General features: G+C 45.5%; 2 protein-coding genes and 1 long non-coding RNA gene across 3 annotated transcripts in view; 1 reads left to right on the top strand and 2 right to left on the bottom strand.

Moving 5' to 3' along the window:
• The window catches only part of slc45a4a (solute carrier family 45 member 4a), a 43291-nt gene extending 38139 nt beyond the window's left edge, over positions 1-5152 (bottom strand). Inside the window, 2 exon segments of the mRNA XM_077009854.1 lie at positions 3442-3557; positions 5008-5152. The gene's annotated coding sequence lies outside the window, so the exon portion shown is untranslated.
• Positions 5153-13192: 8040 nt separating this feature from the next.
• LOC143516284 (uncharacterized) lies at positions 13193-14430 on the top strand. Its single transcript, XR_013131641.1, has 3 exons — positions 13193-13612; positions 13734-13789; positions 14069-14430. It is a non-coding gene; the product is annotated as an uncharacterized LOC143516284 (long non-coding RNA).
• A 1108-nt stretch (positions 14431-15538) lies between these two features.
• LOC143516283 (G-protein coupled receptor 20) lies at positions 15539-18303 on the bottom strand. Its single transcript, XM_077007840.1, has 2 exons — positions 17977-18303; positions 15539-17131 (listed from the first exon to the last, which is right to left on the bottom strand). Exon 2 carries the CDS (start codon positions 17116-17118, stop codon positions 16015-16017), a length of 1104 nt encoding a protein of 367 aa, XP_076863955.1. The 5' UTR covers positions 17119-17131; positions 17977-18303; the 3' UTR covers positions 15539-16014.
• Between the last annotated feature and the right edge of the window lie 7759 nt (positions 18304-26062).

The following is a 26062-nucleotide window of genomic DNA, read 5'->3' as shown; positions in this document are numbered from 1 at the left end:
GCAGAACCTCCCACATAGCTCCGCCCCCAGCACGCCGAGGCCATCCTGGAAAATTCCAATGTGTCTGCACGCCCGTCTGTGCCAGGGTGAAAAGCCAAGCGCCGAGGTTAACACGACCTTCGGGGGACCAAGACCTCCTACCCTGCCTTAGTGCTCAAGGTAGGGAAAAGACAAGAGAAGAGGAGGATGCCTATCACACACACACACACACACACACACACACACACACACACACACGTCTGAATTTCAGACTCAACTGAATTTTGAGCAGGGGGGTCGGGGGGGGGGGGTGTGGCTTTCCTTTAGACAGGCAGTACACAAAGCGTTCTTTATAATGCCCGGTTCTATGAAAGCCCGGTGCAGATGGCCCACGTTCCTGCTCGGCACTGGTCAAGACGGGGGCACAGAGGCAACACTTGGCCAGCCCTCTCGGGAGCTCATTCAAATCCGCATGGACAGTAACGTGGGGCATTTCCGCGGGACATTTCTGCTGGGCATTTTTACGCGGGACCCGAACTCCGGGGCGGCTGGAAGGGAACGCGCCCTGTCGGAACGAACGCAAATAATAATCTACTACACCCGTGCCAACGATCTACAACAGAGGCAGAGGAACGATAGAAAACAGGAAAGGATAGAGGGATTAGGGGAGATATGCAAGCCCATCTGGATAATCTGAAGTGATACAACCATTCAGAGATGATTATTATTTTACATGTTACAATTAGCTATATGAGGGGTCTATGAATTGCACAACAATAGCTTGGAGATTCACTGAAGTCCAGATTAAACCGACTGTGCAAGGGTCCAAGACAGCAGCATAATTCTACAAGCTAAAGTGGTTGTGTCCCAAACTCTGAGGATGACGGCGACATCGACACGCCGAAGATCACCCGTATAAACGGTCCAGGAGAAAGCCACCATGGCCTCTTCCTAAGTGACAGCAGAGGACATCTGGCCGGTCTTGGCAAAATCATCCATATTTAATTTCTTAATCTCCGTCCAACGAAACACAGCTCGGGGTGGATGTGCGATCAGTAGCGACACAGGCAGGGACGTCGGACTGACTGCAGCGGGGAAGCCTTACTGAAGAGACTAGGAAATATTCAGGACTGATAAACTGTGCTTGTCTTCAAATTGAAACAGGCACAAGATACTTTATATTTAAAGATATAATGCCACTAAATAAACTGGTTCCTACAGGACAAGGATAACAATAACAACAACAACCATCACCAGGGCAATCACTGCTCCTCACATCTGCAATCAACCTGGTGGTGACATCAGCTTGTCGCGAGCATGCGGACAGATGGAGGCAGCACAGACCTTTCCAAAATAAACACACACGCACACACACACACACACACACACACACACGCGCATACACACATATGCGCACACACACACACACACACACACACACATATACACACACATACACGCAAGCACACACGCAAGCACACACACACACACACACCCATACACACGGCGAGAGGCTTCGAGACGTTAGGTAGAGTGTGAGGCGTGGTGTCCCTTTCACTAATGATATTCTTGAACTTCTTCCAACTCTCTCCCAGAGAGCGAGCTGTCTAAGTATGAGAAGCTTGTGTGCTGTCTCTATGGATACACGCACACGGACACACACAAACCCCAAAACCCCTCAACAGCAACACAAACCCTGTTTTCTCGTGCCAAGTCAAAAACACAAAGGAAACAGGTAAAACAGACATTTGAGACTGCTTTGTTTCAAATGAAACGAAATCGCAGAGAAACAATGAGCTCAGGCAGACCAGGAGCTGAAGCGTGAGAAACGCCGCATCAACCCCACAGCCACACGTCAAGCTCTGCTGAGAGGGGGAGGAAGACGAGGAAGAGGAGTCCTGGGGCTCGGTGGATGTGGAGACAGAGGGAAGACTGGCACTGCAGCCAAACCCCGACTACAAGCTGAAAAGTCTGGGCTTGGGATTCAGAAAAATCCAAGAGAGAGAGAGAGTGAATGTATGAGAAGTGAATGTGTATGGGAAAAGTACTCACTTTTTTACTGAGAGATCTTAATAAGGGCTACTCTGCACTAATGAAACACTTTACCGCTTTTCATCTGAGTCACAAAGGAGCAAGGAGGAGACGTATAGAAAGAAACAGTCCCAAGTTACAGAAGGTTCTGTGTTCAGGAGACGCTGTCCCCTCCCCTCCCCCCACAACACTTCTGACTCACTGTAAAAGTCTCTGCACATAACAGCAGCAAACACACCGTGTTCAGAAGAAAAACAACACAATGAAACAGAGTAATGTTAATAAATGGGTCATTTTTAGAGCTCACCTTGACCACACTAACACCTGACCTGCTTTGCTTTCAATGTTGGAAAAACATTGCTTGCCACTGCTGGTTAACGGATCTGCTAGACCGATGCAACATTTCTCGCATGTACACACACACACACACACACACACACACACACACACACACACACACACACACACACACACACACACACACACACACACACTAGTGGTACATTAGAGCCCATTACATTAATACAAGAAACTGATCTGAAGCAGTCCTGTATTATGTATGAGGCTGCTATGCGGTATTTTACTTTAACTATGCTTTTTCAGTAAAGTGCCATGTCTCCGCGCAGTAGAATATCTCTCTGATGTAGTTACAGGATTGCAAGTGCATTACATGATTGTAACAAAACACAGTCACTCACTATAACCGCTTAATCGGTATACGCATCATCATTAGGTGAACGGATTTCATTTTTAATGCATTACCGCCATCAACTCCATGTGAACGCCAAAAATTCACAATTATACTAGTATTTAAGGGCTTCAAGAAGCAGCTCAGTGTTTATGGACAGAAACAGCTCTGGCTAAGTTAGCTTTACATTTACAGAATGACCAGAGGCTTACACCTTAAGTGATGGTTGTGAGGCGGGGCTAAAAGCGCGGGGGGCGGGGATTGCCAACGCTTGGGGTTTTGCTTCCCTCTGGCAGTGTCATGTGCACGGCTCTGCCGACTCAGCTCCAGTGTTGGGCAATCAATAAACAGCAGTGAGGAATAGGAGGCTAACGTGATCTCATCCGCGCGCGCGCGCGCGCACACACACACACACACACACACACACACACACCTATCTATGTATATACAAATCTATACATAATATATTTATAGATATAATATATACACACATTATGAACTGAAATGTATACATACAGGCACACATCAGACTCGAGATTTAGTGAGAGAGCACATAAAATACCATTTTAAAGAAATACGTGATACGCCATACGTGACACTTCTGGTGTCCACCAATCGCGCATCGCGTGCGTGACTACCACGCGACATTAAACGTGTCCCAGATGTCTGGATCGTGGCACCCTTGCAGCCCTGCCGAACAAGGCTTAGCTTTATAGCATCAGCACAGCGCTCGTGAGACTCACCAAAAAGCCTTGAAAGCTTCATAAATCTCCGGTGCCCGCACACAGCAGCAGCAGCTCTTCTACAGACGTGGCACCGCGCCGTCGGCCGCGCGCCAGCCCAGCAGCAGTCTTGGCACCTGGGAAGGTCAAACAAACTACGGCGGTCATCTCGCGGCTGGGACATGCAAAACGACCGACACGCAAGACGTCAGGCATCCCGAGCATTCTGCAGCACAAACCGACGCACGCGCGCAGCCGCACGCGCCCCTCTTACACACACACACACACACACACACACACACACACACACACACACACACACACAGGATTGAGGGGAGATTTACATCTGATTTCAATGCCGCGCGAGCCAGGACGGTGAAAGCTGAGCTCAGCATGATTCTCTCACATGATGTGGCGAAACTCTATTGTCACGAAGGTTCTACTTTTCCCAAGCACGTTATTATTGCCTTGTGACTTTCTTCTGTTTAATACATTTGCATAAGTCATCAACTATACCTGAAAGCAATCTCACAGGCGATGCCAGTTGCTTATAGCGCTGCAGTTTCTCATAAGCGAAATGACCTTGTTGAAGGTTCATGCCACGCTTAAAAAATCGCCAACTTCATCAGGGAATAGCCCATAAAGTATGAGATTGCTACCCAAATGCCGGGTCTCGAACAAAGACGCAAGATCATCCATTATGGTAAACACAGCCAAATGAAAACTCATTATTATTGTTATTAATTATTGGAGGACCGTTAACTGTGTAAGGAATAGAGTGCACGCACTTATTTACATGTGTCTCCTAAATTATAGTGATGTTTATCACTATAAATCGGGGTAAATGGACTTAATAGAGTGATACAGACTTAAGACCCTGGACGGAATTCGGTCTCCCTGCCAAATTGGATTGCATAACATTGAGGCTGTAACAGCTGGTTGCCTGGACTGTCCCCGCAGGTAGCAGGTGGGTGTAGCGGACCTGGTGGTGCAGCGGTGGGCTCGTGGACTAGCGCGTGCCCTCCAAACACTGGCCTGTTAAATCTACTGCAGGCAATAAGGCGGTTTAATCGCACTGAACTGCGGTCTGAATAGACTGTCTTTCTTATAAACGAAGTTCGGATTCTAGTATAAGCAACATGCGGTTCAGTCGGAAAATAGCTGCAAAATGCATCCATGACAGTCACGACACTTGGCCGTGTAACAAATGCGTGCACTTGATGATGGGGCTCAGGTTGCACTGACTGTTATATACAAATTCCCTACAACAACCATCTCGGAATGTGTTTTAACTGCAACAGGGTTCCTGCCCATAGAGATCGAGCAACACCGTCGTTCTGTTAACAAATTTAACTACTAAAACCACTTTTACAGTAGGCAAAGAACCCCGCAGCGCAGTAAAACGTGAAAATAATACAATCTTAAAACAAACAAGGACGAAATTGCCTCTTTGTTATCGCTGCGCGTCCACAACAACAGTGTTCACAGCGTCGAGTCACGCCAAGGCGACCCGAGATGCTGCTATAATGTTTCATGGCTGGGAAATTGACCTCGCCACAAATATAACCGAATATTCGCAACACTCACCGTAATAGCTGGTGTGTGACACGAGAGACCGCGGGAGTGTCTTACTCCGACTGCGCGCCCCGTTAACGCCACTCGCCCGCTGTAAGGTATTTTTGTTTTGGTGCATTGGCCACAGCGTCTGGGACGTCTTGCAGTTAAGCCACTTTAATGCGCCTTTAAAGGTAATATCTGTCGGAAATAAACGCGCCGCTTCCGCTGACGACACCACACTTATTTGAATAAAGGGGCGGGGATTCGAAGTTAAAGGCAAAGGTCTGAACGCGCTTATTAGCGGGTGTTTTTTCCTCAGTCATTTAGATAAAATGTAGGCGTTTTTGCGTAGTTAAGTAGTACCTTTTTAAACAGTTCGTGGAACAAAAAATAGTATTTCAAAGGACCACCACATTTATATGTGAAACTGTAAATGTGTATATATATATATATATATATAACACAGTTATTAGGCTATATTTTCACACCTTATATTTGATATTCCATTAATTCAGATACAAATGCACAGTACGGAAGGCTTTCGTAATTATTATTTTTTTCAATCCTCTTTTAAACAAAGTCTACTGGATTTATTTGGCGCTAACAATGAATACAAAACATAACCTAAGTTACGCAATGTTCTGTTATAACGTCTAAGTAAAGCGCTTCTGCGTGTCGGTATGCACTACTGCATTCTGTGAAGACGTGGGTATGTTTTAATGAGCTTCAGTCAACCAAATGTGCGCGGCCACTGATTCATTGTTGTCTGCGTCTCCTTTATAGGTTCTACTAGCCCCGTTTATTTATTTATTTTGTACTTTTATAGTTTTCTCCATTTGTAACTCGAAACGCCGAAAGTTAATATTTTTAATTTTTTAATGTTAAAATGTGAGTCATTCTCTGCTTCTCTGCATGAAACTCACTTAATGTGTTTTCACATCGTTCACACTGTCATTTACATTCATCAGTGTACAGTGAGGTGTACCCAGAGGTTTTGCCGATTTTTCACTTTTCTCACTTGAAGTGCACCAGTCGCTGTTTTCCTGGGGATGGTGTTGTATTCGTCCTAACTTGTCGAAATGTCCTGCAGTAGCACCGCCGTATGTGCAGAGCTACAGACCCTCGTTCGAATATAAAATCGCAAGAATGTTGTGCTGTAAATGATGTAATGGATAGTATAGTGTTACAATCTAAATGCCAGTATAACAAATTAGCCTAACAAATGTATAAAGGATTAGAAATAAAAAATTACTAGACAAGATTAAATAAATAAGTCAAATATACCTTATATAAAAACATATACGCTTGTGGTCGCGTCACAGTTAAGAACTCTTTCATAAATCTTGCAGCAGTTAACGTGCCTCAGCGTCGCCTACATCACCGTGCAGGTATTGAGTAATACACGCCCTTGTAGGCCTACTTACAGGTGAGCAAGAGAAAACTAGGCGTTTGAATTTTCGTGATTTGAATTCGCCGCATACACTTTCTGGACACTAACAAAAACGATAGCATTAAGTTACGTTTACGTGTCTGAATTCATATTAAAACACAATTAACCATTTCAAAATAAAAGTTAGTATGCTACACTAATAATGAGAAAGCAATACAAACTGGGACAAAAAAGTCTAAGTTCAAGTGTTCGTATTTATGGGCGTTACGCTAATCACGAGAATCTTGACGTAATTGTGCTGTGCGCAATGACACCTTAGAGCACGGGACACCTTTGCGCGCGCTTCTGGATCTCAGGGAGGACGTGCCTTCGGGCGAGTTTTGTATGGCTGTCTACAAGACAGTGGCAGAATCTTGTGGAACAAGATTTGTGATTAAAGTTAATTGCTTGTGACAATGTTACGAATAATGCCTCTTGATTATACTCAGGGCTCTCAAGTTTTGGATTCATGCCAGAGTGTGAGAGTTGTTGAGGGGGGGGGGGGGGGGGGGGGGGTGTCCAGTGGAGGGCGACATAGATATGGATCGGAGGTAAATAAACTAGATTTTTTTTCTCGCCGTGTGAAATCGGAGGTGTGGCGTGTGAGCGTGCGAAGACGGTCAAATGCGTGTGTCACACGCTCAATGCGTGAGACTTGAGAGCCCTGATCATACTGTTAATTTACTCTGTATTGGTATGATTGTGTGTTCAAGTCAGGTTCTGAGACGCACTTCAGGAGACATATCCAGCTTTTATTGGTCTGGTAGGACGCTGGTGAATAGGACACAGGATGTGTTCACTGAAAACCAGGGCAAGGTCAATTACAGTGCTACATCTCTGGTTTGAATTTCATGTACAGCTTTGACTTCAGAAAACACTCCTTACATTTGCATGCACTGATGTTCCTGCCTGACGGTCAGTTGCTTCCTTCATATAAACCCCACTACCCTTATGCCCTTATCCCTACAGCCCTTAGAAACATTTAAAGACTTGGGTTGTCCTGATCTTATCACTACTCAGGGCGCTTGTCGCGTGTGCAGTCCTAGGAGACACTGTGCTTTGCTCTACTGGCACTCAACAAAATTAGATTACTCAACTGAGATTGTCTGGGGTCTGGGCACAATTGTGGAGCCATTTTACTTTGATTTCAGCATTCGACGGCTGCACTACACTGTGACCTGATATAAGGAAGCACAAGTATATGGGCATGGAAGAGGGGGACCAACAGTTCAAAATGGTCCCTGACATTCCAACAGGTCTTTGCACAGCACCAGGGGGCCGTGGAGAGATTTTCAGCAGATTTAAAACATCGACATCCTCCCATAACTATTTCTCGAGGTGAAGGGCCCCCTTTAATAGCAACAGAAACCTAACCTGCTCCCACAACCTTAACCGATAACAGTAACTGTACCAGTGAGATAACAGTAACTGTACCAATGAGATAACAGTAACTGTACCAATGAGATAACAGTAACTGTACCAATGAGATGAGATAGCAGTAACTGTACCAATGAGATAGCAGTAACTGTACCAATGAGATGAGATAGCAGTAACTGTACCAATGAGATAGCAGTAACTGTACCAATGAGATGAGATAGCAGTAACTATACCAATGAGATGAGATAGCAGTAACTGTACCAATGAGATAGCAGTAACTGTACCAATGAGATGAGATAGCAGTAACTGTACCAATGAGATAGCAGTAACTGTACCAATGAGATGAGATAGCAGTAACTATACCAATGAGATGAGATAGCAGTAACTGTACCAATGAGATAGCAGTAACTGTACCAATGAGATGAGATAGCAGTAACTATACCAATGAGATGAGATAGCAGTAACTATACCAATGAGATGAGATAGCAGTAACTGTTCCAATGAGATAGCAGTAACTGTTCCAATGAGATAGCAGTAACTGTACCAATGAGATGAGATAGCAGTAACTATACCAATGAGATGAGATAGCAGTAACTGTACCAATGAGATAGCAGTAACTGTACCAATGAGATGAGATAACAGTAACTATACCAATCAGATGAGATAGCAGTAACTATACCAATGAGATGAGATAGCAGTAACTGTTCCAATGAGATAGCAGTAACTGTACCAATGAGATAGCAGTAACTGTGCCAATGAGATGAGATAGCAGTAACTGTACCAATGAGATAGCAGTAACTGTGCCAATGAGATGAGATAGCAGCAGTAACTGTACCAATGAGATAGCAGTAACTGTACCAATGAGATGAGATAGCAGTAACTGTACCAATGAGATAGCAGTAACTGTACCAATGAGATGAGATAGCAGTAACTATACCAATGAGATGAGATAGCAGTAACTGTTCCAATGAGATAGCAGTAACTGTACCAATGAGATGAGATAGCAGTAACTGTGCCAATGAGATGAGATAGCAGTAACTGTACCAATGAGATAGCAGTAACTGTTCCAATGAGATAGCAGTAACTGTACCAATGAGATAGCAGTAACTGTACCAATGAGATAACAGTAACGGTACTAATAATGAGATGTCAGCACCCCTCCACTCCTCATATCACTGCTCATATTGACAAGGTGACCAAGTCCTGCAGTCTGATTCCCTGTAACTAGCGTTACACATTACGGGAGTGAGAGAAAGCCGCAGGGTAGAGTTGTAGCTTGTGGGTAAATCTGATAATCTCCCATGCAAGCTCACTCGTGCCTGTAGGGCTTTGTTATTGTTTGGATTCTCCTTCCTGTAAGCCTGGTTGTTTTGCTGAATTTTCAGTCAGTTTTAATGAGGTTTTGGTCATTATGGAGACTCACTGTATGATTTGAACAGACACTTCCTTTCACGGTGATAAGGAGACAAGAGTGCCTTTCTTGTGTGTGTGTGTGTGTGTGTGTGTGTGTGTGTGTGTGTGTGTGTGTGTGTGTGCGTGTGTGTGTGTGTGCGATTGTGTGTGTGTGGAGGGGGGGCTCAACACTAGTTCCTACCTCTTAGTAATTATCCATGTGTCCACAGTAGGACTGCAGATTTTTATTTTCATATTCCAATCTCAGCAAGGGCTGTTTAATTACAGAAATAAAATAACTGGATTAAATGGAGTTAGAGAAAGCTGAATGCATAACTTTACAGAGAAGCCAAAACTCCAATTATGTTAATTCAACATCCAGGTTCTAAGAAAGATAAATTTCACTGACCAGGCACTGCCATTCTAAATATAATTTTGTTACAAGCAGTGTTGCATACAGTGATGATGAAAATAACCAGAAGCACTGGAATATGCAGATCAACACAAGATTTACAGGATTGGTTTTTTACAGTTCATGTGAATTTCAGCACTTTCTTTGGGTCAGGAACGATGTGTTTGATATCCCAGCTCAGAACATGTTTTGCTTTTGTGGCCTGTTTCGTTTATTTGGTGTGTCATTATGTGGTCAATGTGCAGAGCTGTGTGCTGACCTATGCACCCAAGTCTGGGTGACTGTGTAAGGGAGAATTGAGGCACATTTAGGGAATTTGTAATAATCTATCCAGTGCTATTATCACACTCTGAAGTCAGTCGTCCGACATGCCCTTGCCGTCCATTTCCTGTTTAGATCCGCTTTTAGTTAAGAAACTCTATCTTAATAGTTTTATCTTATTTACTTTACTTTTTATTATCTTACTTACTTCACTTTTTATGTTATTTTAATATTTTTATCTTTAATTTCTTTTAACATTTTCTTTTTGTCTTTTTGTCTTTGTCTTATCTCCTTTTAATGTTTCTTTTATGTATACTGTAAAGCACTTTGAGTTACATGTATGTATGAAAGGTGCTATACAAATAAAGATTATTATTATTATTATTATTATTATTATTTTCGTTGTGTTTGCTGTTATTTGCCTCTTTTAGGTCAAAGTGACGTGGTTTTGACCAGGGCAGGGGTTTATGTTTTTAATACATATTTATAATGCAAATGTCCATTTACATATTTCTTATGAAACAGAAATGTGCTTATATATATATATATATTGATCACAAAATATTGATCACAAAAAGCAGGCAAAGTTAGCATATATTAATATAAGCGGTCCGGTAAAAGGTTTAAGATTGAGAGGGATAGGGAGAGATAGGTAGAGAGAGAGAGAGAGAGAGAGAGAGAGAGAGAGAGAGAGAGAGACCAAGGGGGAAGGAAAGAGAGATGGATAAGAGCATTTGGACAGTGTTAGCCATACAGTTGACTCCTTCAACACCCCCCTATCACACACACACACACACACACACACACACACACACTGTTCCGGCGGGTGTGAAAGTGAGCCGGGGCCGAAGCAGACCCTGCAGATAAAGGGCCACTTCACACAGAGAAACAATGGAGTGCAGGTCACAGGCCAGCAGCAACGTTCTCCCACTCCGCACTATCAACACAATGGCTTCCTGGCCGGCCGCTCTGTAGCCCGCACCTGGGAGAAGATCCCAGCAGCCAGTCTCCACGAGGCCTTGTTTGGGCCGTGGCCTCCTGGGACCGCCCGACCTCCCGTGACCCCCGGCTTCCTCCCGCCTCTCCATCACTCTGATGGGACTTCAGATAGATGAGGAACGAGGACGTGTGCACTACGTCCTGCAGACATACGGACTGAATGGAATAAATACGTCCTGGTAAAACTCATCTTACTCACAGAGATCGCTCGCTTATAGCCGTCTGACTCCCGCAGGTATACCTAAGATATTCACGTACACTTTAAGATAAAACCGTGTATTGTTTGGCACTGAACCAGAACTGACAAGGACGCCATACATGCCACACCTGCTTAAATATGTCAGTAAAAGCCAATCTGTAAGGGTAAAGAGACACTGGGACACCGAAGAACATAGCTGCTTGTTTTCATACGCGGTCTGTCTGACATATAGGCTCCATGTGGTCAGAGATTGTGTGATGGAGCCGGTCCTGGTGATTCTGCCGGAACAGGAAGCGTTCTGTGAGGTTTCCCACTGCTTGTTATTCTTACACACGCATTCTACCAGGAAACCAACAATTGGCCCCTTTGACTCATTTTGTGCTCAAACCCCCACCGGCCACCAAAGTATTACCCCGATCAGCCCGTTCCCAGAGTGCCTACACGTGGGCCGGGCCTCTGCTACGCACACATGGGCCGGAGCTCTGCTACACACACGTGGGCCGGGGCTCTGCTACACACACGTGGGCCGGGCCTCTGCTACACACACGTGGGCCGGAGCTCTGCTACACACACGTGGGCCGGGGCTCTGCTACACACACGTGGGCCGGGCCTCTGCTACGCACACGTGGGCTGGGCCTCTGCTACGCACACATGGGCCGGAGCTCTGCTACACACACGTGGGCCGGGGCTCTGCTACACACACGTGAGCCGGGGCTCTGCTACACACACGTGGGCCGGGGCTCTGCTACACACACGTGGGCCGGGGCTCTGCTACACACACGTGGGCCGGGCCTCTGCTACACACACGTGGGCCGGGGCTCTGCTACACACACGTGGGCCGGGGCTCTGCTACACACACGTGGGCACTAATCCCACACACTAGGTATCGAGAATCGACTTTGCATTGTTGCCACAGTGCTGATGATTCGGTTTGGAAAAGGAAAAACACGCACATCCTTCCAGCTACCAGTCTCCTATCACGTCTCGGACCACTAGTGCCGTATCTAACCGTTGGCCATTTCCGCCGAGTTATACTGCAGCTTTTGGTTTGTTTCTCTTCCTCCATGATTGCTTTGCTGTTGACGATAGTGGCAGTGTCTGACATTATGTGATACATATCATGCTTGTTGTTCAGTCATGTTCATGTATGTATCCATCTCCTGGAGTATTTTTATATTATATACATTATATATTGTATATATATAATGACTATATATATATATATATATATATATATATATATATATATATATATATATATACACACGCACTACTGTATATGACAAGTATGTAAACACCTTTCCATTGCACTTATATGACATTGCTGGACATCCCATCCCTGGGTATTATTATAGGGTTAGTCCCCCCCCCCCCCCCCCCCCCAACTCTTGTGAGAAGGTTTTCCATAACAGTTTGTTTGTGGGAATTTGTGCCCATTTAGTGTGAGGTCACTGGTGTTAGATAAGAAGCCTTTCAGAGCTTTCAGCCTTCTGTCCTGCTTTCCGCAAACTTTTCTCTTGGCACTCTGCATTCAGGTAGGTAGAGTTCTAGAACATTCCAATGTCAGAGTCGTCCATCAGCTTGCCAGACGGAGAAGAATGATTCATCACCCCAGAGAGCCGGTTCCTCTGCCGGCAGCGTTGCACACCACTCCACCCAGAACTTGGCATCGCGCAAAACCATCTTCTGCTCGACCGTGGAAACCTGCTTTGCCAGGCTGCCAGCGCCACCGTCCTTGTGCTGATGTTGCTTCTGCTGAGGTGGCAGTTTGGAATTCGGTAGGCAGGCTAACGAGCGGAGCGCGTGCTACATGCCTGAGCGCTGGGCAGACTCGTCCTCGCCGGGCAGACCCGCTCTGTGAGTTTTCTACTCCCACTCCGCGCCTGAAACAGCGTTACGCAGAGACGCTTCCGTTTAACAATAACACCTCATATGCTTGAGCAGGGCAGAAATTTGAAACTGACTGTTGCGAGAGCCTCTGGATGACTCATGCTACTGCTATTGTTTGTCTATGGAGGTTACACGGCTAGGCGCTTAAATTAAACTTATACACTTAATGGGTGGGGCTGACATACCTGAACTCAGTGATTAGGTGTGGTGTACCCCATACGTCTGCACACATATTTTCGACAATAATTTTGTCAACATACATACTAAAGAAGTTTTGTCAATTTTCTTTTTTTTTTTAACATATATTTGACATAAGGGACAAATATATTGTATATGACGTATACAGAGAATGACAGGGCTTCCTTGTGAGGGTTCCACACCCTCCACAGATACGCCAGCACTCAGGGTCCTGGGCGGCTGGGATCCAGGCACCAGTGAAGCGTTGAGCGATTTTGAATCACCTGTCACAGGGGCTTCCTCTCAGAGGCACAGAGCAGGTGCTAACAATACCTGAAGAAAAAGAACCCTGACAGGACCTTTTCCAGCGTCCTCAAGAAGAAGAGGTGCGGTGCCGGTTTTTATTTTCACCAGGATAAAAGAGACCAAGAGAGGGTCCTCATGGAATGCTTAGAAACGTGAACCTAGAGACCTGCTTAACCCACCGGTATAGACGCAGGTATGTCTTCAACCTTTGGCTTTCCAGAAGTAGACAGTAACTTCCTTGGTGTTCATGGTATTCAGGGCAAGATTGTTCCAGATTGTTTGCGTGTCATGACGCCCTGCTCTGGCCCATGCAGGAGATTTACCTCTGAGATACGAACTGTGACGATCCTGAGGTTCGTTTGAGGCCAAGGTGATGTCTGTCCCATCTGTGCTCAAGTGTCTCACGTGCTCAAAAAGGTCATTCTTTCAGTTCTCTGAATGCTACACCAGAGAAAGAAAGACCAGCGGACGCCCTACTTTACCGCTGATGCCACTGAATATGTCTGTAAAGCAGAAATCATGACTGACATATTAGATTAGTTTGCAGAAACTTTGTAGGGCAGACGTGAATGCGTGTGTGTGTGTGTGTGTGTGTGTGTGTGTGTGTGTGTGTGTGTGTGTGTGTGTGTGTGTGTGTGTGTGTGTGTAGGATAAAGGAATTTCCTTTTTTTGGTGGAAGACGCTGATGCGAGCAGTTGAGACAGCTGAGAGCGAGCACGAGAGAGCTGTGACTCGAGGAGAATGGGAGAGCCACACGTCACGATATCTGTCTCTGCAGTTTCGCCTCCTCTCTCTCGGGACGGCGGTGGGGTCAGGCGAGCGGCCGCAAAACCTCTGTCTGAACGAGATGAGGAAGTATCCAAGGCTCTTGAGAGAGCGCGTCTTCCAGATGAGTGTGCGCGTGCGCACGCAAGTTCGTCTCAATGAAAGGTCAGCTATCTAGTTAAAGGAAAACCTTTAATCTATACTTCCCCTTATGGGTGGTACAATTTGAACGTCAAAACCTTTCATTCAAATAAATAAAGCATTCCTGTACGATAAATGTACAACACAGTATGTAATTGGGAGTAGATCTAGCTTTCGCCTTTCCCTGTAGAATGAAAGTTTCATAAGGAGCATTTTTAATGAAACACTGCCCTCTTCTGGTACATATAAAATCTTAATATTTTTATCTTTTTCTAAAAGGACCAACTGTCATATTTGAACATAAATAATGTTTGATTTTGCTTTCATCAGTATGAAATGTGTTTCTTTAAAAGTAAAAAATGCAAAATAACATAGGTGATTCTGTTCTTTTCGAACTTTACACACTTTCATGCAGCATGTAAACATCAGGGGCCTGAACGCTTGAACGAGGTACTACGGAGGCTTTCTTGGTGAATCTTTCTTTTTTGGATGGCATAAAAAGGAAAAGGAAAAGTAAAACAATTTAAGTGTGTGGCACGCTTGTGTTTTGTATCCAACGTTGACTAAAACATACCCCGAAAAAGGATTCGATCTCGCAAATGCCAGGTCGACTTAGAAAGCAACTCCGCCTGAAAGAGGTTCAGTGGAGAATCTCGAGAGGGTGAACTGCCTCTGACTCCTTCTCTGCTCTATCAGACATAAACACATGAGCGAATCTGTCCATTAAATCAAGTGCAGAAGAAAATAAATAATTACGGAAAGAACTCCGTGCAGAGAGTACAGTAAGTGTGCGCTGGCTCTCCTTCAGCTGGAGATGTTGTCCAGAATTTCTTAGGTGGGTATAATTTAACCAGAACCCGTACTTCGCTTAGTAATGTTTCGTTTCATTTAATTGACGAAGGGTTTTGTATGTTTCTAATACATTAAATCGATTTTGAGTTGTCACTTTGCGTGCAAAACACGGGCAAATGTCTATCCACGATGCTTTGGTCACTATTCACATTCAAGCAGGGGGATCTTAACTAGTGATGTTCTTATGCTTGAAGAAAACGACCAAACACGGAGACATCTGCATGGAGTAGTAGGCTATAGTCACTGCAAACTCGTTCACGGGAGCGGAGGGGAAAGCACGCAGGGAACGCAGATTAGGTTGCAGATCGAGCTATTTTATTATTATTTTTTCACAAAAATATCAAAATTCACATTTAAGGTAGGACAGCAGAAAGTGCAGATCTTTGGAGTAAGTGGCTTTGGAGAAAGGTTTGGAGGAACGGCAGTGCAGGAGAAGATTTTGCAGTGGTTTAGTCCGTAAAGGTAACCTTGTACCTAAAGTCTACCTAATTGTAACGACTCCTCTGTTTCAATGTCTTTGGTTTCTCTTCCCAACACTCAAACCGGTACTTACTTCAAACCTTCTAAAGTATACCCTCTCGTCCTCTAGTTAGAGAAGGACAGGGGTCATTTGTCACCTACATACATGTAACTCATTCCTGTTGACCAGCAGTTCTGGCGCCGGCCCTGTTGACTAGATAATACACTGTTCTCAAGGGCGAAATGAAGTGGGTTCAGTTCCTCAACCAGACAAAGCAAAGCAGAGAAGACTAAATCCTCGTTTTGGCTTTTAGGCTTCTTCTCTGCTTCTTTTTCTTCTGGTCCTCATCCTCTTCCTCCTCTTCATGCCTCTTTGTCTCATGCAGGTGGATCTTGAGGTGGAGCACGACAGGGACTTAGGGCGAGGGTGGCCACGCTGTAGGCGATGGCCACGGCGGTGCTGGACTCCTTGGAGTTCTGACGGGTGCCCGGCATGAACCCCACCGTAACCCCCGCGCCGCGCCGTTGCCCCGATCTACCGCGGAAGGCCCGTCGCAGGGCCGAGCGGAAGTTGTCCGGCACGAAGCAGTAGACCACTGGGTCCAGGCAGCTGTTGAGGCTGCTGAGGGTGACTGTGGTGTGGTAGGCCACCACGTGCTGCTCTCTACTGCCACCTAGGTGGAAGTACAGCATGGCCTCGCGCACGTGAAACGGCGCGAAGCAGACGGTGAAGACGGCCAGCACGGCCAGCAGGAGGCGCACGGCGCGCGCCCGACGGCCGCGGCTCTGCGGCATGAGGGCCCCGGCGGCCAGGGCGCAAGCCGCGCGGGCCGTGAAGCCCGCGATCACCAGCAGGGGGAGCACGAACTCCAGCACGGTGAGGGCGAAGAGCGCGGGCAGGTGGCAGCACGTGGAGCCGCCGAACTCCAGCGCCGTGGTCTGGAACGTGTAGGTGACGACCACGGCGAACAGCCACACGGCGGCGCTCACGGCCCGTGCTGCGGCCGGACTCCGGCAGCGTGCCGCGGCCCCCGCCGCCCACACCACGGCCACGTAGCGGTCCACGCAGATGCTGGTGAGGAAGAGGATGCTGCAGTACATGTTGACGAAGTAGCTGAAGGTGTGCACGTAGGAGCAGGCCACGCACGCGCCCCCGCTGTAGTAGAGCGCGATGCGCGCAGGGAGCGACAGCGCCACCAACAGGTCAGCCACGGCCAAGTTGATGGTGTAGATGACGGGGGCCGTGCGAGACTTGGTGCCCGTGCAGAAGACGTACAGGGCCAGGCTGTTGAGCACGAGGCCCAGGGCGAACATCAGGCTGTTCACCACCATGAGGGACACCCAAAGGATGTGGAAGTCCTGGTAGAGGACCTCGTCCAGATGTGCTAGCCTCTTCAGGTAGGGCACCCCCCAGAGGCGATGAGAGGCGTTTACCAGAGGATCGGGAGTAATGTTGAAAAACTCACGCAGAATGGTCTCCATGGCTGGGAGAATGCTGTGAGTAAACAAACATACAGAAGAGACTTTGGTTGATTTCTCACTCCAAGTGTTGCGTGTGCAGTGGAAGCCCTACAGCACGTTTCCTGTTTTATAATCATGTTTAACAAATAACACTTAAAGTCCACGGAGAGAAAAGCTAGAAGGACCTGGCTTGGTTCCACACAAGAATATTTATGCTAGAAAGGTTTCTTTACTTTGGCCCAGGTTCCCATGACACTAGCTTAAACTATGGATCCATAAATCAAAAGGAGTCTCACCATGACAAAAGGTAAGATTACAGAGCTATTGTGGGATCATTCATCTTTTCCAATTAAGCACCATATCAAGAATCATTAAGACTGTAGGTTAAAATGCATGAAGTTACCCACACAGAACCGTCGCGAAGAATGATAAAGTACAGAAAAACTAAGGCAAACCAGTGGGACTCAGAAGATTATAAATACATTTGATGATACATTCTTTTTTTAAGCTTCAGAATGAAAGGGCCGATATTAAAGGTTTTTACTATTTTCTCAATTAAAACTTTCACTTTTCAGAAGGGTTCTACAGAAGACAGAGAGTGATTCTCGATGGATGCCAGACTTAACAATATGGGCAAAGAGAAATCACCTGTCTTAAATTTGATAAATATGACGAGTATGTTTAAAATAAGTTGTGGTTATCATGCAGTGTGGATTTGTGAGGTTGTTTAATATCTTAACAATACCCATAACCTTCTAAGACTCTTTAATCTGCTCTTTTGCATTAAACTGTCTTAATTTATCCTCCTTTCCAAACAGCGCTGTATTCATATGTTCACTTTTAAAGGTTATTTAATAACAGCTTTGGGCTGAGCGTTACCTTTCAGAGGTGGTGGATCTCTCCAGTAGATCAGAACCTCCTGGATCTTTCCAGTAGTTCAGAACCTCCTGAGGTCTTGAAGCAGTGACCAAAGTTGTCTCATTAGAATCACAGACTTCACCAGCTGCTAAACATCGTACACTGAGCCACTTGGCGTCTGCAACGGTAAAAGTAACAGATCAGACGCAATCCGAAGACCCCCGTTTTTTTTTCGTCTGATGTTTCAGCTCACATCACGTGTGGTCTTCACTTGCTTGTTCTTGGTAAAGCAGCACTGAGGGTCTCTTAATGATTTCTGAATCAACAATTCCCTGAACCTCTCCTGGAGTCACTATGTGTGTGTCATAGCCCAGGGCCTCTTTCTCCCTCTTTGACTCTTGTCTCTGCTGTTCTGACGTCACTGGGAATAAGTGGCTCAAACCTCATCGGACAAAGAAGTGTACCATTAAGCCTTATATGGAAATCGGCTCAATATTTTAAAAAACGATTCAGTTTAGTCCAGTATAATGAAACATTTTCAGGGGACTATCGACTCCAGACGTTGATAGATGGTAGAATTACTTTCTGTCAATTTGAAATAATCTGCAAGTTTAATCTGATGTACTGTACATGACTGAGCTAGCAATGTTTCAATCAAACGAAATAGTGTGGTATGGGCCTGCATTCTGGGATCACATGTAACTTTGCATAAGTTCCAGGACTGAACCGTTAAAAATATATTCAAGATCATTTGTTTTCCTCTTATTTTTTTCTCACAAGTCAGTTCAGCAGTGTTGCTCACAGCAATCTTTTTAGTGTGCTTATACATGCTTCAGATTGCGTTAACTTCATATCAGCATTTGAGTCGATGAACGACTCAATCTGATGCAAGTTGGCCAAGTATGCACATTTAACAACATAAGGAAACCTCATTTATATCCAGTCCCCCCCAAAAGGTCACCACACCATTGGAAACATGCAGACATGTTAAGCGTGTGGGGGTGAAGCTGTGCTTCTAATCCCATCAAATTATTACACAAAGTTCTGGATTAAAGGTAAAAATCGCAGGTAAAAAAAAAACTAAAGTTGTAACACGCTTACTCTAGTACAGCAAAGAATACTATAGACATCAAGAGATGGTGCACCACAGTGTTGTAGGACTCTGTCTGCACAGCGTGTATATGTAATATTCAGGAAATGGATGTCTTATCCCCCACCTCGTCTTCTTCCGAGAAGAGAGGTCAGGATGACACCCGCCGATTGTAACCAGCTTAACCCATTCTGTAAACAGACCTTTCTTAACTCGCCGGCGTCTGGCTGGGGAAGCATGTTCGTTCGGCTGGCGGGTGTCCTGCTCTGAAGTGACTAATGTAACACATGGCTTCATGTTCTCCTTTCAGACAGGACCCTGGTGCCACGGGCTCAGGAGATTCAGGTAGAGCAGACCCCCTCGCCTGGTAGTGAGCTCATGTGTTCATGTATACTTCATTAGAAATACCTGTTTCAAGAGTCATTGTTGCCATGCAGGGTTGGTGTTTGCTAATTCTGAGTCTCTTCATCAGTGAGTGTACGAGCACTCTTGCTTGGATGTTAATTACATTTATAGCGCTTTTCCAAAAGAAGCCTCACCACAGAGCCATACACACAGTTTCCTGCCTCACATTTGTTGCCACAGGACATGGATGTGTAGGTCCAGTCACGATTGCTGTTATTCTATACAGTTTACTCTTGGTAAATCCTACTCTCTTGATGGCTTAATCCGCAAAACAGGGCTCTATCAGGAAAGATTAATTGACACTGTCCTTACAAATAAAGAATAACAGTTCAAAATAACTTTGAAAGGTGCTATTATTTGTAACCTTGTCAAGGCTAGTGATTTCTGTGCCCCATAATACTGAAGGAGAGAGAGAGAGAGGCGTAGGTGCCCGCCAACATAATTCTCTCTTCTCTGTGTTTCTGTTACAGGGCTTAAGCACTGCGCCATTGTTTTGAAAGGTCATGTTTCAGCAGTCTGACGCACCTCTCTTGAGCAGGAGGCACAGCCGAGGCAGGACCTGCGGTGGTCTGCCATCCCGCGCCCCTCTGCCTTCGATAAATCTCCTAAGCCTTTTCACCGGGCCGGGCCTCGTGGCGAGTGCTCGCCACGCTGTTGTAGCGCGAGGAGAAATAAGCGTTTAGCGACCGTCCACTTCGCACCGATTTAGTAATTCGACACTGGAAATAGTACCCGAGTTTAAGATTGGACGTGGAGCCTATATCTGGTCGCACCGTTCAAAATAAACAGAAGGCTGTTATAATGCTGACAGGGTTTGTCAAACACATAGTAATTCTACCACTTGCAGCATTGTTGATAGGACTGTAAAATAGGTTTGGGTTGAACTAGACTACTCAGCCTTCAGGTTCTAAACATGTGTCATGATGACGGAGACCAGAGTGCCAGTATATTTCAGCGCTGGCGTTTCAAACTGCCTATAAAATAGCTGTATTATAACATCCACTCTCCTGTGTACACAGAGGAGCCAATGGCGGGAGACTGCAGGCGCGCATGCACGAGTTCACGTGAAGCCTTTCTCCGGTTCATTCTTCTCCAGTCTAAAGCTCTTATATTGACACTTGATGGACTCTTTGAGTCTTGCATTCGTAGTCCTAGAGTAATACAAAGAAAGATGCAGTTCTGGTTGGAAGGACTGATCTGTAATTTTAGACTTCTTGGGCTGATACAATTATTGATACAAATAATAAATAATTGTAATTTTAGACTGATGTATTAGCAGTCGCCAACTATATAGTATGTATGAAATTCAGAGGTGGGTAGGAACACGCTACATTTACTCCGTTACATTTACTCAAGTAGCTTTTTGGACAAAAATGTACATGTGAGAGTAGTTTTAATATGAAAGACTTCTACTTTTACTTGAGTAAATATGTGGTGAAAAAACGCGACTTTTACGCCGTTACAATCGGTTTTGCGCCGCGCGCTACCGTTACTTTAGTTTTGTAAATAATTCGTCTTTTCAGTGAGAAGACTGACCAACGTCTCGTCACCTGAAAATGAGTGACCAATGAAATGAAGCTGGTCAGTCACGTGATCGCATACGCAAACTTTCTCCAACGGTAGCAAGAAAGTATGACAGAAAAATCTACCGAGCATCCTTGACCTCACAGCCAATGTTTATATTACAAACGTGTAAAATGGACAGTTATATAATGCGCTGTCAGTTGTGTCTGCCAAAACGTGTGAACATTTCAGCTTACAAGAACTCGACGTCAAATTTGAGGAAACACGTTGCGATAAGTTTGCCGTATGTATAATTTTGACTTATTTGTGTAATACTATATCTCTGTTACAACTGGAGGCATAATTTTGTATGATGTAATTATTAAATGTAACACAGTGCAATACTAAAAACCAGTTCAAACTGTGAGTGTACACACTAGCAATATATGATGATTAAGTTGAACCAAAGTTTGCTACAAATTGATTCAGTTAGCCAAGTTGAAGCTACACGGCTGAGTCTTCTCAGTTAGTGCCTTTGTGGAACACATTGAAGTTACCAGTGGCGAACCGTTAGGGCCTTCAATGCCTTTTCTGAAGGTCCATTGATCTTGAAAAAAATGCTTTATCTATTATATGTAATATATGGTAATAACGCTTCACCAATGATAATTTTTCCTCTAAATCGGCTTTCAAATCCACTTTTCGTGCTTGTGCTGAAAAAAAAAAAACAGGGCTGAAATAAAAAATCAACCAATCAGAATATTTCACATCAGTTTAATCAACCAATCATATTTCGAATTAGAATGATGGGGGTTGATCCAGTGTGCTCAGGGTGTTCTCGTTGGTCCTCGTGCGTCAGGTCTGCGTGGTTGAAGCTTTTAGCTCATGTGCTAGCTAGTTAGCAGCTCCTAGCCAGCACTGCGGTGAGGTTTTCCAAGTGGAAAGGATGGAATTGCAGAATATTGTCAGCGAATTAATTTAATAATTTTATTAAATGTCAGCTATTAATAATTTGCTGACATTTGTGAACGAATTGTGATGTTTGGACTTCTAACTGACTGCCATTTGGTGGTTAAATGATGCAGAAATTGTGTAGGTACGTTGCACATAGTACACGCGATTATGACAACAGTGGTATGGACGTGTTTTTAATACTATTCATTTTTTCATTTGGCTATGTCTAGTGAAGGCCCATGGCCAGTAAGTACGGTTTGTCACTGGAAGTTACGCAGGCCTAATAATTAGGAACAAACAAAAATACATATTATTTATAATAAATAATATTTATCATTAAAAGTAATTGTTTTCTAAATTACATCATGTTTTCCATGATGTAATTTACTGACACGAGACATTACTCTGCATTTATTCACTACTTGAGTAACTTATAATCAAAGTACTTTTTTACTTTTACTCAAGTAAATTTTGTATGCATACTTTTACTTGAGTAAAATTTGGTTCAAGTAACAGTATTTTTACTTGAGTAAAATTGTTGAATAGTCAACCCACCTCTGATGAAATTCATTGGGTTTAAGCAGTGTTGGGTAAGTTACTTAAAAAATGTAATTCCTTACAGTTACAAGTTACCTTGTTTAAAATGTAATTGTAGTGTAACTTTTTCAATTACTTTAAAAAAGTAATGTAACTAATTACTTTTGGATTACTTTGTGATTACTTTAAGGTTTAAATGAGTATTGACCCATGATTAACATTTAATTTTTGAGAACTGACAGTGTGAACCTTAAGCTGAGAGGGAATTGCTGACAGGCAATCACAAGAGGTCCACAAGAAGAGATGCCTGCACCAGGTATGTAAGATTCTCAGGCTATACTCATTTCTGCTCCTCCCCCAGGCTCTACCATTTTCACAGTTTGCAGACGAACACAAGCAGGTTTATAAACCACTTCTTTCCCACAGAGGTCACCTTATTGAACTCTTCCCAAAAACCATTCTTTCCTTCCCCTCTATCCATCTTACCATCCACACAACATCTGTACAGAGTTCCTCTTCAATTCACATCTGTATAGCCCTATCTACAGTGGTATAGGATCATCTGTATTTTATCTGTATGATTCCATCTGTATTTATCACATTTATTTATATCATGCTATTTTTCTTTGCCCTGTGTATTGTACTGCTATACATTACACGCACATGCATTTCCCTAGGTAATTTATCTACTCTGCACATATCTATTAACCTGTTTAGGACTTTAAACGGTTAATTTGGTTAGCCTGCAAATCAAGCTAGCATGCTAAAGGACAAACACATTCAAATGAATGGTAGTAGTTAGCCCAGCAGGTAGCTAACTGGAAACCACAGTGTTGGATGGTCAGCATACCTTGCTGTTGGCTCGCTTACAACCTCAATAGTGGTTGCCTTCTGATTGGAAATAAACCTCCAAACTCCGAAATTTACACAAATGATTGGCATAATCACAAATAGTTGCCGATGGTGCCACATGGTTCACATTTATTGACAACACGTAGCGAAAACAAATGCTCCTTAAATTTCCAGTGCTTCAAGGTGTCTGTCATTATTGCTGCTTGATCTGAAACAGAATGCGTTCTGAAACAGAACTGCTCCAGCACAGAAACAAACGCGAAAAAGCGATATAGGGTGCAAAGCAATAAAAAATATTTTATTGTTTATATTTTTAAATGTAACTAAAACTGTAATTCTTAATATTCTTAATTACAGTTACACTTTTTTGTAATTAAATTACATAACATCGTTACATGTAATTTGTTACTCCCCAACACTGGGTATAAGACAGCAAAATACATTAAACTTTTGGGGGGGGGGGGCCGGGGTCCTCAACGTGACAGACGCCCCCTCCAAGGGCACTACCCGTCCCGGGGTGCCAACAGGACAGAGTGCCCCGAACCCACGACGATGGGCGGATCCGACGCGCTCAGTCCTGCGTCTGGGAGGTGGCCGCCCTTGGTGAAGCGTCCGCCACGGACCGCCTAGAACACCCTCCCTGGGAAGACGGGGGAAAAGACGGGAGACACATTAAATGGAACATTCACAAACACACACACAGGCACGTTTACACAAAGTGGCACAAGAGGGAAAAACGGGTTAGGTACACAAAAGGGAAGACTGACAAACACGGGCACACACACACACGACACAGGCGCCAAGCTACGCACCAGGAGTAGGGCGATAAGGGGAGATAGATCGGGAGCTGCAGGTGCTGCAGCGAACGGTCCTCCTCCAGCCCTTGCTGCAAATCCTCTGCCCGGTGCAGGGCGGTTGGCGGACGCGCCGGGTGCAGCGCGACTGGCGGAAGCGCCGGGTGCAGCGCGACTGGCGTACTCTCCCCCCAGCTGGCTGTATGGTGCACCCACCTCGCTCCACAACCGTCTTCTGGAGTCGACCGTGGGCGCGTCCACCTCCATTTCGGTCGCCTCACTGTCCTGGCTCCAACTCATGGGCTGCTCCGGGCTGCCACCCCGGGAGCAGTCCATGCTCTCCCCCTCGGAGCGATTGGAGGACGGAGTCCGCCTCCCTTTAGCCTTCTCGGCCGACAGTTCCGAGGGAGCAGGGCTCTCCTCTTCCTCCTTGGCATACGAGCCCTCGGATGGAGGGTAATCCCCGTACTCCTCCTCCCCTTCATCGTCGTTGGGGTATTCGTCCCCGCCTTTCTCTACGGTGGCAGAGGGACCTACGGGCGGACGGAGGTAATCCTCTTCCTCCGACTCCTCCTCCTCACCGTAGTCGACGGTGGTGTCGTCGCTCACAGACGGAGGGTAGTCCTCCTCCCCTTCTCCACCATAGTCTATGGTGGAGGCGTCGCCTATCGACGGAGGGTAGGCTTCCACCACGTTATCTGGCTCCTCCTCCCCACCGTAGTCAACGGTGGGGGCGTCGCATATAGATGGGGGGTAGTCCTCTACCTCCTCCTCCTCCTCCTCTGACCCGAACTCGCTCTCTGGGGTGGCACTTATAACACAGGAGCCCACCCTCAGCGGCGAGAGGGCGCGGGAAGGAGACGGGTGTCTGGCTAGCCAGCCCCTCACTGCCTCCTGGCGGAACACCACCGCCCACTCGGGGCTGGAGGTCTCCCGAGCACTCCTCAGCAGGTCGGCACACTGCGGGTCTTGTTCCAGCTCCTCTGACGTCGGCGTGGCGTCGCAGTGTAGGGGCGTTCCCTCCTGGAGCTCGCCCTCTGGAGACGTCCCTGTCTCGCCATAGAGCCCGGGGACGCTAACCCGTATGGGCGAGAGTTCTCGGGAAGGCGAGGGATGCTTCTCCCACCATACCTGTGCAGCCGTCTGGCGGTATTCCTCCGCCAGCTCTGGGATGGCGGTTTCCCGAGCCACACACAGCAAGTAGGCGCACTCAGGGTCCGACTTCAATTGCGCCAGAGTCGGCATGGATCCGCAGCGTGGAGGGGAGGAAGAGGCGCGGTGATGCCGTTTGCTGGACTTCTTCCCCTTCTTCGGCTTGTTCTTGTAGCCTGGCATATTGGTGTCTCAGGGTGGCTCGTCGTTCTGTGACGGTGGCGCCAGAGAGACGGACGAGACACGAGTCCGGTTGTTCACACACAGTCACTTTAATTTAACAACAAGTATTGCGCAATCAGCGCACGATAAACACTCACACACAGCACACAACGTGCAGACTGTAGACAACGACGAGCACAGGACACTGCGCGAGCGCACATTAAATAGACAAACCACATTAGCCCCACGTGATCACGAGACGATTCACAGGTGACTTATTAATCACACGACAAAACCCCAACCACGTATATCCACTGACGCAGACAAAGCACGTGGACAACGTTGACACACGCCCAAAAGGGAGGGGCCGGGGTCCTCAACGTGACAATTATTCCAAACACTGGTAGCACATTACAAAAGGAAACAAACCATATCTGATTATAAGCAACAGCTATTATACCAGTGAGCCCTAAATAAAATAGAAGGTTTAATCTGTTGGAGAAATGAAAATGATTAGTTGCAATTATTGGCTGAAAGTCCATTATCAAATCAATAATAAAAAATTCTAAATTTACCTTATTGGCATATAACATATCAGCTACTGATATATCATGCACCTCTATTCTTTAGTATAGTACAGTAAATGTATTCATACTGG

This window comes from Brachyhypopomus gauderio, chromosome 6 (assembly GCF_052324685.1).
Source record: "Brachyhypopomus gauderio isolate BG-103 chromosome 6, BGAUD_0.2, whole genome shotgun sequence".
Taxonomy (NCBI): domain Eukaryota; kingdom Metazoa; phylum Chordata; class Actinopteri; order Gymnotiformes; family Hypopomidae; genus Brachyhypopomus; species Brachyhypopomus gauderio.
Note: the sequence above shows the minus strand (reverse complement) of the source record. Positions and strands in the feature narration are given on the sequence as shown.

What these genes read in the sequence shown, in the direction of transcription:
- LOC143516283 (XM_077007840.1), bottom strand. Translation starts at nt 17,118, where the DNA reads ATGGAGACCATTCTGCGTGAGTTTTTCAACATTACTCCCGATCCTCTG.